The sequence below is a fragment of the Empidonax traillii genome, unplaced genomic scaffold (genome assembly GCF_003031625.1).
Source record: "Empidonax traillii isolate 1590-97213 ecotype Southwest subspecies unplaced genomic scaffold, ASM303162v1 scaffold117:size1203958, whole genome shotgun sequence".
NCBI classification, from domain to species: domain Eukaryota; kingdom Metazoa; phylum Chordata; class Aves; order Passeriformes; family Tyrannidae; genus Empidonax; species Empidonax traillii.
This window is the reverse complement of record NW_020955310.1, coordinates 477,468-490,657: the sequence shown is the minus strand read 5'-3', so window position 1 is coordinate 490,657 and position 13,190 is coordinate 477,468. Positions and strand designations below refer to the sequence as shown.

At 45.6% G+C, this 13,190-nt stretch overlaps 2 protein-coding genes across 2 annotated transcripts in view; both read left to right on the top strand.

Moving 5' to 3' along the window:
• Window positions 1-7,337, top strand: part of GNB5 (G protein subunit beta 5) — a 26,641-nt gene extending 19,304 nt beyond the window's left edge. The window contains exons 8-12 of the mRNA XM_027883065.1: window positions 886-977; window positions 1,099-1,147; window positions 3,651-3,747; window positions 4,771-4,937; window positions 5,259-7,337. Coding sequence (XP_027738866.1) covers window positions 886-977; window positions 1,099-1,147; window positions 3,651-3,747; window positions 4,771-4,937; window positions 5,259-5,270 — 417 coding nt within the window. The 3' untranslated portion in view covers window positions 5,271-7,337. The remainder of the gene's footprint in view (window positions 1-885; window positions 978-1,098; window positions 1,148-3,650; window positions 3,748-4,770; window positions 4,938-5,258) is intronic.
• A 2,402-nt stretch (window positions 7,338-9,739) lies between these two features.
• BCL2L10 (BCL2 like 10) lies at window positions 9,740-12,887 on the top strand. The gene is made up of 2 exons (XM_027883067.1): window positions 9,740-10,228; window positions 11,726-12,887. The coding sequence occupies exons 1-2, from the start codon at window positions 9,827-9,829 to the stop codon at window positions 11,855-11,857; spliced, it is 534 nt and encodes a 177-aa protein (XP_027738868.1). The 5' UTR covers window positions 9,740-9,826; the 3' UTR covers window positions 11,858-12,887.
• The last annotated feature ends 303 nt before the right edge of the window (window positions 12,888-13,190 follow it).

The following is a 13,190-nucleotide window of genomic DNA, read 5'->3' as shown; positions in this document are numbered from 1 at the left end:
CAAAGAGGCCATAGAGCTGAGCCTTGGTCACTGCCTACCCCTCAAAAGGGGCAGATTTATTAAAATCTTTCATCACTCCTAGAAGGAAAGACTGTGCTCTTTTTCCTGTCACTGTGACTGTGTTGCAGTGAGACACTGCTGCTGAGAGCATTAGCCTACAGGTGTGAGATGGTTCCCGCCCCAAGGACATTGCAGACGAGGTGGGCGAGGCCCTTGCCCAAAGCTGTCAGGGTGCTGAGCACTGAGTGTTAAATGATCTTTTCAAAGCACTGTTTGGAAGGGCAGATTAGAGCTTGGCGATGAGGTGAAGTGCTGCTATGCTACTTTTCTCATCCCAACTACACCATCAAGCCTGAGGATGCAGAGCCCTGACAGAGGTTAACTCTGATGGGAGGCTGGGCAAGAGCCCTCCGGATGCACCTATTTCATTTTCTATTTCAGTGTGTGAAAAGAATTAATTATAAAACTTTGAACGCTGGGTATTAATTTTTTGTATTGGGCACGTTAAGTGGTAAGGGAAAGAGTGAGTTACGCAGCTCTGTGGCACGGTGGGGCTGCAGACATGGGCAGGGCAGCAGCACAAGCAGAGCAGGGCTTTGAGTGCTGGTCAGTGTGGGGCTGCCTGTGCAGACAGCCTGGTGCTATCTGCACCCCACTATCCTGAGGCTCCAGCCTTCATGATGTCCTTTGCTTCTACCTGCAGCTGCACCAGCTGGGGGTTACCAGTGCAGGCAGCTCTGGGGCTGCTTTGCTGGTTAAATCCCCTCAGAGCTGTGATGTTCGGAGCCTTTGAAAGTAGCTGGGCTTGATGACAAATATGAGGTACATGAGGGGTGAATGTCACCATTTGCTCAACTGTAGTGATTTTTTTTTTTGTCTTATTAGGGATGTGACAAGAAAGCCATGGTTTGGGACATGCGGTCTGGTCAGTGCATCCAGTCATTTGAAACCCACGATTCAGATATCAACAGTGTCAGGTCAGTTTGTTTCTGGGAGAGGACACATTTGCAATGTTGAGCAATGTTCGGGTTCTATTTTTGAAGTCTGACCTCATCCAAGTAATGTAATGTGTTCTGGTCTTCTTTCACTTGTGCACAGATATTATCCAAGTGGAGATGCCTTTGCCTCTGGTTCCGACGATGCCACGGTATGTTAATTCAGTAACCTAATTTAGGGAAATTCTGTTAATTCCCAAGTCAGATTTTCCTAGAAGATTAGGTCACAAACACAGAGGACTTTTAGTGATTAAACTGGGCCTGACACCATAGTTGCAGACATAATCATTCCTATAAGATATTAAATACTATATATGTTATAGGGAAAATCTAGTAACATTGTAGGTCACTTCTGCAAACTTGTCTACATGAGCTACTGTCCAAATATGCATTTCAGATTCTCTGTGTTTGAAGTTTCGTGACCAAAAATAGTCGTCTTACCGGAAGATATTTGACTTCATGTAACTGTTGGTCAGAGCACGGGAGGAACCAGCTGAAATGCTGAAGCTTGTGACAGGAGAAGCAGCTTGTCCCAGCAAGCAGAGGGTCTGTGGGCTCAGCACAGAGCAGGGCACATGTGGGCAGCTGGCTCTGCAGCCCCAGGGTGGCCTTGGTCAAATTCGTCTCCTCCCTGTCGGTCTGACTCACTGCCAGCACTCTTCACTGGAGTGAGTCAGTGCATCCAGGTCATTCTAGATCACACAATAGCTCTTAATGGATCCTAGTTATCTATGAGCAATCTGCTAGGAGGGGCACAGAATGTATTGACGGGTAAATTTGGTCATATGCAAAATGACATTTACGTGGTGCCCTCCACCCTGAGTGAGGCACATGGCTGGTGGCTCTCCTTGCAGCTGGTGGGTCCCCATGGGGGACCAGGCTCTGCCCCCACCACAGCCCTACAGGGACTGAGCTGGCAGTTAAGTGTAACTCACAGCAGATGTTTGGGAAGCACTTGGCACCTTATTTCTTCTGTTTATTCAAACATCACAGAGAGTTGGGTGAGGGTGAAGACTTTATCTAAAGTACTCTGCCCTCAGAGCATGTTTTGAGTCTGCTCCAATAGTAGCCAAGCTCAACAGAAACATTCCTTTTGTCTTCACTGGATGTGGAGACCTTCTAAGGCTCTTCTGGAGAAAGTGTACCCCGCTTTTAGGTCTTAAAAACTGCAATTATAAATTGCAGTTTATAATTGAGCTCTGTGGTGAGCTCAGCTCTCTGCAAACTTGGATGTGGTACCGTGAGTTCTTGAGATACTTAGGGTGTGATAGGGAGAAATTGTCTATCATTAAATTCCGATGAGAGCACTTTCTTTTTATGCCCAGTATCACCAGCTCTTATGCTCAGTATCACAGGCTCTTATTAGTTTATTTCATGGTGTTTTTCTTTCTTAACTAGTCTTGACACCCCTCACTTAAGCAGGAGAATGGGAAATTCCACCTCTACACTTCTGACAGAGGTTTTGGCAGTTTCCGTATACCTCATTCTTTAAATTTAGAGGTTGGTGTTTTCAGTGTTACAGACTGGTATCCTTGACCTGATTTATATACTTGGGGATTTTGAGGAACAGATAATCGTGGCTGTCTGGAGGTAAACCATAAAGGTGTGCTCACATGACAGTGCTGTCACCTGCAGTGACCCCAACTCCCCATCAGGACAGTCTGATGAAATTATTCATCAGCTTGGAGCAGGGGATGACTTGGACTTCACACACCTGGCAGCTCCCCCAGCCATTTTTCAATAGTAAACTCTTAGTATTAGCAAAGCCATCTGACCAGTGTTTGCTTAAGCGTAACTTATTGAGGAGGAGTTTCAGTTAAAATAGTTTAAGAAGTGTGTTTTGATTTCAGGGCTTACAGACTGCCTTTCTGCATGGCTGTGAAGTCTGATACATGATTTCCATGTTAAACAAGCCAAAGTTTGCTGGCAAATGATAAAAACAGGAAGTATAGGTTGTTAGAGGTGATTTGGGATTTTCCATGAGAAATAAAACCCAAAGATCTGTATAAAAATGCATTATTTCACTTGATTTACTTTCCCGTAGGTTGTTCAGGCAGAGGCCTCACAGAAGGGCAGGGACTGTTTGCTATCCTGGCTTACTCAGAGCAAGGGCTACCATCTTCTCCTTTGACTTTCCTGTTCATGTTTTACACTGTGTGTTTATAGCCTCGTTAGTTCATGGTCCGTGTGCTCAACGATGATTAGAGATTTGATCCTCTGTCTCCCAGACTCTAGCTGTGGCTAAACTGCTGTTTAAGAGATTGTGTCCCCATGCACCTCCCCAGCAGCAGGATGCCCTAATATGTAGGAAACCACAGAGGGGAAGCAAGAGGGTGGGGGGGACTTTCAGTGGGCAGCCACGGTCCAAAGCCCACCAGTCATCTCTTTATAGCAGGACAGGCAGGAGGCTTAGAGAAGTGGTTTGAAAAAGCAAATCCTTCACACAATTTATACAAAACAGCTTTGTGTTGCTTAGATCCCTGTTAAAGGAGTCCCAGTAACAGCAGGCAGAAATAGCAGAAGGAAAGAAGCCAAGCAGCCACTTCCTGTGATGCCTGTTAGGCTGCACTTCCCACTCCCATTTTTTTCAAAATATTTTAGCCAGTGCCTCCAGCCCTTACTGAGGCATGTTTGTTGGTTTTGTTTTAATCCTAGTGTCGTTTATATGACCTTCGTGCAGACAGAGAAGTAGCAATTTATTCCAAAGAGAGCATCATTTTTGGAGCATCCAGTGTGGACTTCTCTCTCAGTGGTGAGACTTGAACTTTGGAGGTTATGTTAGTGTTGAGGTTTGAGGGGAACTGTAAAATTTTTCAGTTTAATTTGATAAAGCATTTGTTATTAAAAGTTACTAAAAGTAATAAGTACCAAAAGAAATATTTAATGCATGGAAGCTTTTTTTTTTTTTTTTTCCCCTCTGTAAAAATAATTACTCTTTAAATAACCTAGCTGGCTATTGCTCCGTTGTAGTGATGAAAAGTATTTTCCTGGCCCTACTGAAGGCAGGAAATATTTTACCATTAACTACAGCTGGGCTAGAATTTCACAATAATGATGGAAAACATTTCAAAGGAAACGTGAAATGCAACTAAACTATTAAATGTGCTTACATAAATAGTTTTTAAAACGATAATAAATGATTAATAGTAAAAATATGTTAGAGCGGCACGAAGAAAGAGACATTACCACTTTTCACTACAGATCCTGAGGCATGAGCTCGAGTCTTCTCTCTGCTGCTGCCTCAGCTTAAGTGCAGAGCTCCTCTAGTAACCCTGGGTGGGGATGAGTGGGTGGTGAACTGCCCTCCCTCTGGGACTGAGGCAAACGCCTCTGTCATGGTCACAAGCACCACAGCTTGTCCCGTTAGCAGTGAATCACTTACCAAATTGCCTGCTAGTCATTCAACCACTTAAATTCAACTTCTTGTGCAAAGACTGAGCAAAGTATTATGACCCTGCAATAGCTGTTAAAGTGCTCTTCAGTCTGTCACGATTAAGAGTCATCTCCCATCTGCAATGACTGAACACATTCTGTGTCATTTAAGTAAAATGTGCTGCGTTTGTAACTCGTTAATTTTAATTGTTTCAGCATTTAGTATGGACAGCTCAGCAGGGTGGCAGGGCTGTCCCACAGGAGCACAGCTAGTCTGGGGGGAGCAGTGGTCAGAGGGCGGCAGGGGGCTGTGGCTCACGGGGCATAAATGTCCTAGAGAAGGCTCTTGCTGCAGTCAAGGCACGGTAAGACCTCACCGTGTAAAATCTCTTTCTCTCTGTAGGTCGCCTGCTGTTTGCGGGCTATAATGATTACACCATAAATGTCTGGGATGTGCTGAAAGGGTCTCGTGTATCCATCCTGTTTGGACACGAAAATCGCGTCAGCACCTTGCGGGTGTCTCCCGATGGGACGGCGTTCTGCTCGGGCTCCTGGGATCACACGCTCCGAGTAAGTGCTGGGAGCACCCACTTTGAGTGCTGCTTTGTTTCTTTGATTGTTTAATAGAAGGAGGTGAGGGGGAAGGGTTGTTCCGGGGTAACTAACTCTAGAGGACCTAACGAGGGTATAAAAACCCGGTGTAAAGCATGAATAGGAAAGGCTAATAAAAATCCCCACGAAGTGCTAGCAGAACTGTTAAGTTTTGGACTCGTGGGTTAAAAATGTAATTGCTGCTGATACTCTGAACCGCTCACCTGATTGCCTTGCCAACTTTTAATTAAACGTGTGACAGAAGAGTCAGTGTCACAAACCAACTTTCTCTTTCCACAGATCTGGGCTTAACCGGAGGTCCTGCTTGCAGAACCAAATGAAGACTGAAACCCTGGACTACAAAAACTGCATAAAGGAGCTGTTCCTCGAAATTAAATATTCACTACTTTACAAAAGAGTGACACCGAACCAATAAATTAAAACAACTAGGTAGAAAATGTAGTCTGCTTGAACACATAGCAAACATCAACTTGTAGTAAAACAAAATGGTTTAAATTCTGTTTTGAAACAATTTCTTTTATTAGAACTAGTTTAGTTAATTTTAAAGGGACTTTTCTGCAAAGTCACCTGTATCATAGAATTGACTATTTCAGTGCACACTGTGTATTTATTTGCATGAATTGAGTTTCTTTTTAAAGTAAAAAAAAAAAAAAAAAAAAAAGTCCTGATTTTATCAGGATGTAGCATAAGGCTTTGGAAACATTCCGTAGTAGCATATTGAATTTTAGTGTTGAAAAGTGGAAAGAAAAACAATTCTGATAATTTATGATGGTGTTATGGATGACTGAACCTTGGTGGTATAGAGGAGCAAAGGGCCTACAGTGAAGGTACTGGCTGCTGTCATAAAAATGTATTTTTTGTACAGAAAAGAAATTCTTTCAATCCCTTTTTTTTCCTACTGTCTTTTTAGATAGAAATATGTATTTCATCTCTGTTACCTGAATATAAAGAATCTAATATATATAAACTGAGAAAAGGCAAAGAGGAGGGATATAAACATGATTTACGAAATCATGAGGTAATACTTAACCAGTAGTTTCTTAGAAATTTTTAATTGTATCACTTGGTGAGTGAATTTTCTTTTAATTAAAAAAATACTACATGCTAAGCACTAAGGGATGCTACATGCTAAGCATTAAGCACCATTATACTGATGGTCAAATCTTTTCCAAGTCAGTCATAGTCATTCTATGATCACGATTCTTATTTGCATTTTGAGCAGTTCTTACCACTTTGGCAAGGCAATGTAGCTTAAATATATATTAAGGCAGTATATCCCATTTTAAGGTCCTTCTGCAGTGTCAGAGCAGTGTAAGTTCGTGCAAATGTGTGTCAAACCTTAAAACCCAAATCATACAGTTCTTACTCTTAACAGTCATCTCCCACTGCCACGAACATAGTTTTGGACTTGGGAATGAATAACAGTGAGTTGTTGAAAACCTGCTTTGAGCCACAGTCCTGCCAATGTTCGATACTGTGCTGACCAGAACACATGAGCCCATCTGATCCAGGAGCCACTGGGTTTCAGGGAAGCAGGACAGCTGGCCACATTGTAGCAACACCCAGCCCTCTGGGGGAGCCACACAAACTGGCAGGACCACCCCCTGCAGAGCTGATGCTGTAGAATCAAGATTTAATCAGGTAGACATGAGAATTAATTATAGAACCATTGTGAGATTATATCTGCGTTTATACATTGAAAACGATTGGGACTAGTATGTCAGCTCTGCTCATACCAACAGGTACTGAGTCTAACTTGAGCAGAGGCATATAGGGAGCAAAGGTTTGGAATAATGCTGTGAGCTTGCACAGTCTGGCCTTTGAAATGCAAGTGGCGAGATACAGCTCTAAAAATATTAAATATTTGATTTATATTTAGATTGAAACAAGAGAAAAGAAGATCACTGGAGTTATAAGTTTGATGATAATATCCTCATTCTATTTGAAAGTGGAATTTTTTTACAAAAAGATCATATCAGAAACAAAAGTCTCCTCATTTACGAAAACATTAGGTTCTGTGAATCCATAACCAGTAAACCTAGGACACTGACATTTATATCAGCCTTCCATCACTAATGGAATAGTTTAGCTGTTTTCACTTGGAAAAGTCAACTCTGATGCTTCGCAATATTTGTGGCAAACTATCCCTGTAACAAACTGAATGCACTATGGAAATGTCATATAGAGCTCACTGTGCAATACTGAGTCAATACACTGTACACATTTGATCAAAAGATTAATATTAATGTTTAGATAGTATTTATTGGCGAGATGTTTGTTTCAAACATACTAAGTTGTGTTGATACTTATGAACAGCCTAAATACAATAAATTGTATTTTACATATTGAGAACATGTATGTAGTAGTTTTTCCTGTACTTGCAATGGTAGCTATGGTGGGATTTTTTTGCCTTTTTTGACATTCCCTTTTTGTACCATACAGCTCCTTAGATCATTTTTCCTGCAAAATCTAGGGCAAAGCCCAGATCTACCAGAAAATTGCTTCTGGATTATCTTCTGGAAATACCCGAGGGGAGCCACAGCAACTGACAGCAAGCAGTCCTTGAAAGTACCTGAAACACCATCTGAGCTCCCCCTGCATTCAGGAGGCCAGAATTCAGGTTGTTTTCCTGCTCAGAAGGATTGCAGCTAATGTGATGTTTTCTTTCCAGATCCTTATCTGGAAAGTGCAGAGTATGTGTTTGTGGGTACATAGGATTCTCCTCGAGTTGTAGTGGAATGCCAGTGAAAGATGGTCGATGAAATGCTGAGGCTGTCTCTGTTTGGGTGAACCAGATGTGCAGATCACCTTGAAATGCAGCAGTTCAGCTTTCTACCTTGTCAGGAGAGAACTGTGCTGGGGCCAGCTGTCCTCTCCGCTGCAGTGTAGAATTTGTGGTCAGCATGAAGGTGTTCGGTGGAAGTGCTCAGTTTAGACACTGAAAAAACCAACTCCTTAATTTAGGTGCATTGTTTCATTTCCTCTCTGCTGAGGGGCTGGGGAAAGTGCTTAGACAGCTTGTTCAGATTAACATCAATGCTCAAACTGTCACCAGATCCAGTGAGAATGACGCTGACATCGCATCTTACACTTCTGTTCTTACCTGGAAACATCCTGTGGTTCTTGCACTTTGGGGCCACTGCCTGTGGACTTGTGTGTTGGGCTGCATGGTGTTGCCACCTGTGAAAAATCACCTTTTTTGTTCCTGAGATAGTGCTGAAAGCATGAACCAGGACAGGCCTCAACTTTCCCTCAGATAAATGACTCAACTTCACATCATAAATGACAGATAGAGGAACAGGACACTGAAGTACCCATTGTATTTCTTGTTAAAGGCTGGCCAGGAGAGATTTGGAAATCCCAGTGTTATGAGACCCCCCCCCCCCCTTGGCCTGTCAAGCTTTTAATGTCAGAAACACCTCTATTCCATAACATGGAGAGAAGGGAGCTATAGCTGGGGCAGTCACTATCGGACGGCTCCGTCCTGTTAAACAAAAATGCTATATAAACAGGAAGGGTGGAAAAGGATATTGCCAGAGAAAGAGCAGCCTCTCCCTCTTGCTCTCCTGCTGTGAGGAATGCAATAGGAAATTCCTGCTCCAGGATTAACAATCGTAAGGAAAAATAGTTTAAAAAGCATGTGTGTAAAGCTCTTGTGAAAAGTAAAGATATCATTCCAGCTACTGCTCTAGCACATAAACACAGACTATATTTCCTTGGTTCAAAACAAAACAATAGCCAAATACGGGGATGAAAAACTAAGAGTTCGCCTTAGGACTGACTCCAATTCTTGACAGCGATCTGAGAAATTGCAACAGGATTGATTCCAACCATCTATTTTTAGATTTTCTAACAGGGATGTAAAATGGAGACAGCTGTATCTCAGTATAGGTGGAATGAAGCCAAGCAGTCCTGTGCTGACACGTTGGTCACCTTGAGCCGGTTGTGGGATGAGAGGTGAGAGTGACCCGGTCTCAGGCAGCTGTGGCAGTGCCTCTCCCACTGCAGGGCTGTGCAGTGACAGAGGGTCACGGCCTCACTTTGCCCCAGGCCACCATCAGAACCTCACCTGCAAACCAGCACTGGGCAGGAAGCACAGGCTGAATGTACCCTGTGCTGGATCTGCCATCAGTCTTGGGGTGGTATTTATGGGAGTCCCACCACTCTATGAAGCAGCTGATGGTACTTGGAGCTGGAAGGGCACAGTTGGAGTGCAGGCAAGGTGTCTCGCTGAGATAACTCCATGGTGCTGTGCAGACGACACCAGTGTTGTTCTCAGCCATTTTATTTTACACCAACAGGGTGAAGGGCCCCACCTTTGCCCCATAAGGGGTCCTAATCCTAAATTTTGCCTATATGCCCATCAAAGACCAAAGACCACTGCATTTGCTGGGTAAATACACAAGTGCACTCATTCCGTGGTCCTGGAAAACCTGCATCTCCTTTGGTGTAACACATACAGGTTTGGGGCAGTAATGTGAAAAAAAACAAAACAAAACAACAAACAAACCCCCAAATCCTAAACATATTAAAGCAAATATTTTAATATATTGAAAATATATATTAATACAACTGATATGTATTTATTAATATATTTAATACATATTAACATAACTGAGCGTTTCCCTCGGCTGCTCAGACAGCCCCTCAGCTCTGCTCCGCCAGTGCCTCCCGGGGGATGCGGGCGGATCCTTCTCCGCCGGGAAGGCGCTGCCCCCGCCCCGCTTGGCCCCGCCCGGGAGGAGGGGAGCGCCCGGGCTGGGCCGGGCCGGGCCGGGCGGAGGGGCCGCCCCTCCTCTTAGTCGGCGGCAGCTGCTGCTGCGGGGCCGCCGCCGTGGGCAGCCGCCATGCCGGGCTCTCTGAAGGAGGAGACGGCGCTGTTGCTGGAGGATTACTTCCAGCACCGTGGCGGCAGCGCCGCGCTGCCCCCCAGCCCCACGGCGGCCGCGCTGCGCCGGGCGGCGGCCGAGCTGGAGCGGCAGGAGCGGCCCTTCTTCCGCTCGTGCGCGCCGCTGGCGCGGGCCGAGCCGCGGGAGGCGGCCGCGCTGCTGGGGCGGGTTGCGGCGCAGCTGGAGGCCGACGGCGGCCTCAACTGGGGCCGGCTGCTGGCGCTGGTGGTGTTCGCGGGCACGCTGGCGGCCGCGCTGGCCGAGCGGGGCTGCGGCGACGGGCCGCGCTGCCTGGCCGCGCACCTGGCCGCCTACCTGGCCGAGGAGCGGGGCGAGTGGCTGGAGGCGCACGGCGGATGGGTGAGCGGGGACGGGGGCGGCGGGGGGCGGCCCGGGGTGCGTGCCGGGAACCCTCGCCCCCCTCCCCGGTTAGCGGGTCAGGGCGGCCCCCCGGCGCCGTGCAGCGGTGGGGTACGGCCGGGGGGACGTGCCGGGGTCGCTGCCGGCGATGGGCGTGAGCGGGACCGGCGGAGCATCCCCGGGGGTTGCTGGCCTTAGAGACTCGTGGTGGGTCAGCGAGGGGCCTGGGGGTGCCCTGTGCTGCGGCTCAGCCAGATCCCTCGGGGTGCAGCGTCCTGGAACCGCAGGAGTGATGCCGCTGGCTGAGGCGGCGAGGTTTGCCTTCCCCCTTGGGTCCGCAGCCTGCGGATGTCGGTGAGCTGCCTAGCTCAGGTCCTCTCTCAGGTGAAAGTAAAAACCACCCATGTGCCTGTTCTTAAATGCACCTGTGTGTGGAGGCACTCACCCGCCAGGCCTGCGGCTCTTGTTCCTGCTTGTCCCGAAGCCGGTCAGGTCAGGTCGGGCCCGGGGAAGGTGTGGACATTCTGTCCCTCGAGATGCACACCGAAGGTGCGGCTTTTAAAGTGTCCGTGCAGCTTTGCCTGCGTTTCTGAACAAAATGTCAGCTATCCTGCAGAACTGTCCATGTTTCCTATTTTCAGTCCTGGTGGAATACTTGATGTCGGTACAAATAAGCACTAAAAATAGAAAGGAGGGGAAGCAGTCGCTGGTTTCGTTGACTTTTCCAGAGACCAAAATGAAGTTGGTTTTCCAGTGGTCACTGGTCCATCTGACTGCTCAGAACAGTGTGGTCGTTGGCTGCAGGGCACGCTGTCACTTGGCAAAATCTCACGGCCTGTTCGCACAAATTAAAGTGTAAAGAACAAAGTTCCGGAAGAAATTAAGAATATAACTTGTTTACATAGACATCTGCGGAGCAGAGTTCAAACACGACCATCTGGAGTTGTATTGCTGCCACTTCTGATTATCACAACGATCTGGGAGAGCAGCTGCCAGCTTTGTTCTGTCATAGGTCAGCTCTGACCAGTGTCCACCCGGCCCTTCCAAGAGAGTGTGTAATCAGTCCCACATCCACTGAAATGGGACCAGCTTGGGCCTACTGTCTTTCTCAAGTGGAAATTTCCATATCCTGTGTTTTAGATGCTTTCTGAAACTCAAATAAGGGGGAACAATGCTGGCAGCTTCTGTCAGAAACTTGCCTAAAAGGGGCAAAAATAATGTAACGACAGGCCGAGCATCTCGATAGGAAGTTTGCAATTGTCTGTTGAGCAAATGCTTGTAGCTGCTTCTCTCAGTTGCCTTGTGCAAGGGCTCTCACAAAAGCATTTTTGTGTGTACCTAAGGCGGTGGGCTTAGACTTCCATGATTAATAGAGATTTCTGCAGCTGACAAACGCCGTGCTGGGAGTGTGAACCAAACTGTGCCCAAAGGCTTGTTAAAAGAAATGCAGTTAATTGCAAGCCAAGCAACTCAATGTCCTTTCTCTTGCTGTTCTAGGATGGCTTCTGTCGCTTCTTCGGCAGGCACGGCTCCGAGGCAGCTGACCAGAGCAGCACCATTGGCAATGCCATCATGGCAGCCGCAGCAGGGATTGGGATGGCAGGATTGGCTTTCCTCTTGGTGCGGTAGGCCGATGAACGGATCTTGCCATGGGAAAGTACTCTCAAAACTGACAATTTACCAGATTTCACTTTATTTTCTATAAACAGACCCTCTAAGAAGAAGTCTATATTTTTAAACTGGCTCAGAAAACTGCCTCACCAAACCCTTGGCTATAAACTGATTCACTTGCTACCCAATAACAGCACAAACAAATGTGTACTAAAGCACTATTTGTGCGTGTTCAAAACCTGTTGTCTCCAAACATCCTCTGGACTTTCTTTTTGAAGGTGTAACCTAAACTATAGCATGGTTCATGTACTGTAACTTCTGAGTGATTGATGTAATGCTATGGAAAACATAACTAACTAAACTCTCTGTTCGAGATGTCTTATTTACATGGGGGCAAGTCTTCAAACCCGCCTTCCATTAATACTGTAAAGTGGGTGAACAATGACTGTGATTTAACATGGTTTATGACTTCAAATGCTGTGCACAGCACTTGTTACCAAAAGGCTACTCATGGGTTGATTTAGAGCAATTGGTGCCTATGATGCAAGAGGCATTAGGGCTTAATGTAACATAAGGCTTGATTTCATTACACTACAAGAAGATAAGTGTTGATACAGGACAGTAATGGCTGCAGTACTGGTTCTTACTGAAAGGAAAGGAACTTAAATATTAAACCTTAATTGGTATATTGAAATCCAGTGGAGGCTGGAATTTCTCTGGATTTCCGTGACAAAATGAGAATTTCCATATATCTTAATATATTTTTGAAGTATTTATCACTGTATAATACTTGTAGCCATGACATCTTTATTTTTGTTTAAAACTTAATGCTGGTTCTTGTCACTCTAGTGTGTATCAAGCGTTGTCTTGTTTGAGTAATATTTCACTCTGTTTTCAACATGCTGTGTATTTCTTTCAATGGTTGTACAAATTGCCTTATGTTTCTGGTAGCTTTTTAATAACGTTCCTGGGTTACTCATAGCGTGTACAATTTTACTATGGTGACTTCAAAGGTGAATAAATGTTAAGTATTTTTATTTTAAAAAAACTTTCTGATTATTTGATCGGATGGGTGATGGTGCTCAGACAGTGAGTGTTTTGGTGGTTGCCTGGATGCATCAGTTTTGTATTCACCTTGCTGGTGCCTTGACCTGAAACGAGGAGCTGTGCAGCACCAGAGCAGTGTGATACCAGTCTTCAATGCAGTCCTGCAGTCCAAACTAGGGCTAACACAAACTAAGGGGAAAATCCAGTCCAAAAGGCTCATCTTCACTGCTGTGACTGGAAACAACCTGGTGGTTTTCTAGGCCGAAACTTTCCAAAGTTTACTAACATAGCTGGGTGCAGTCAG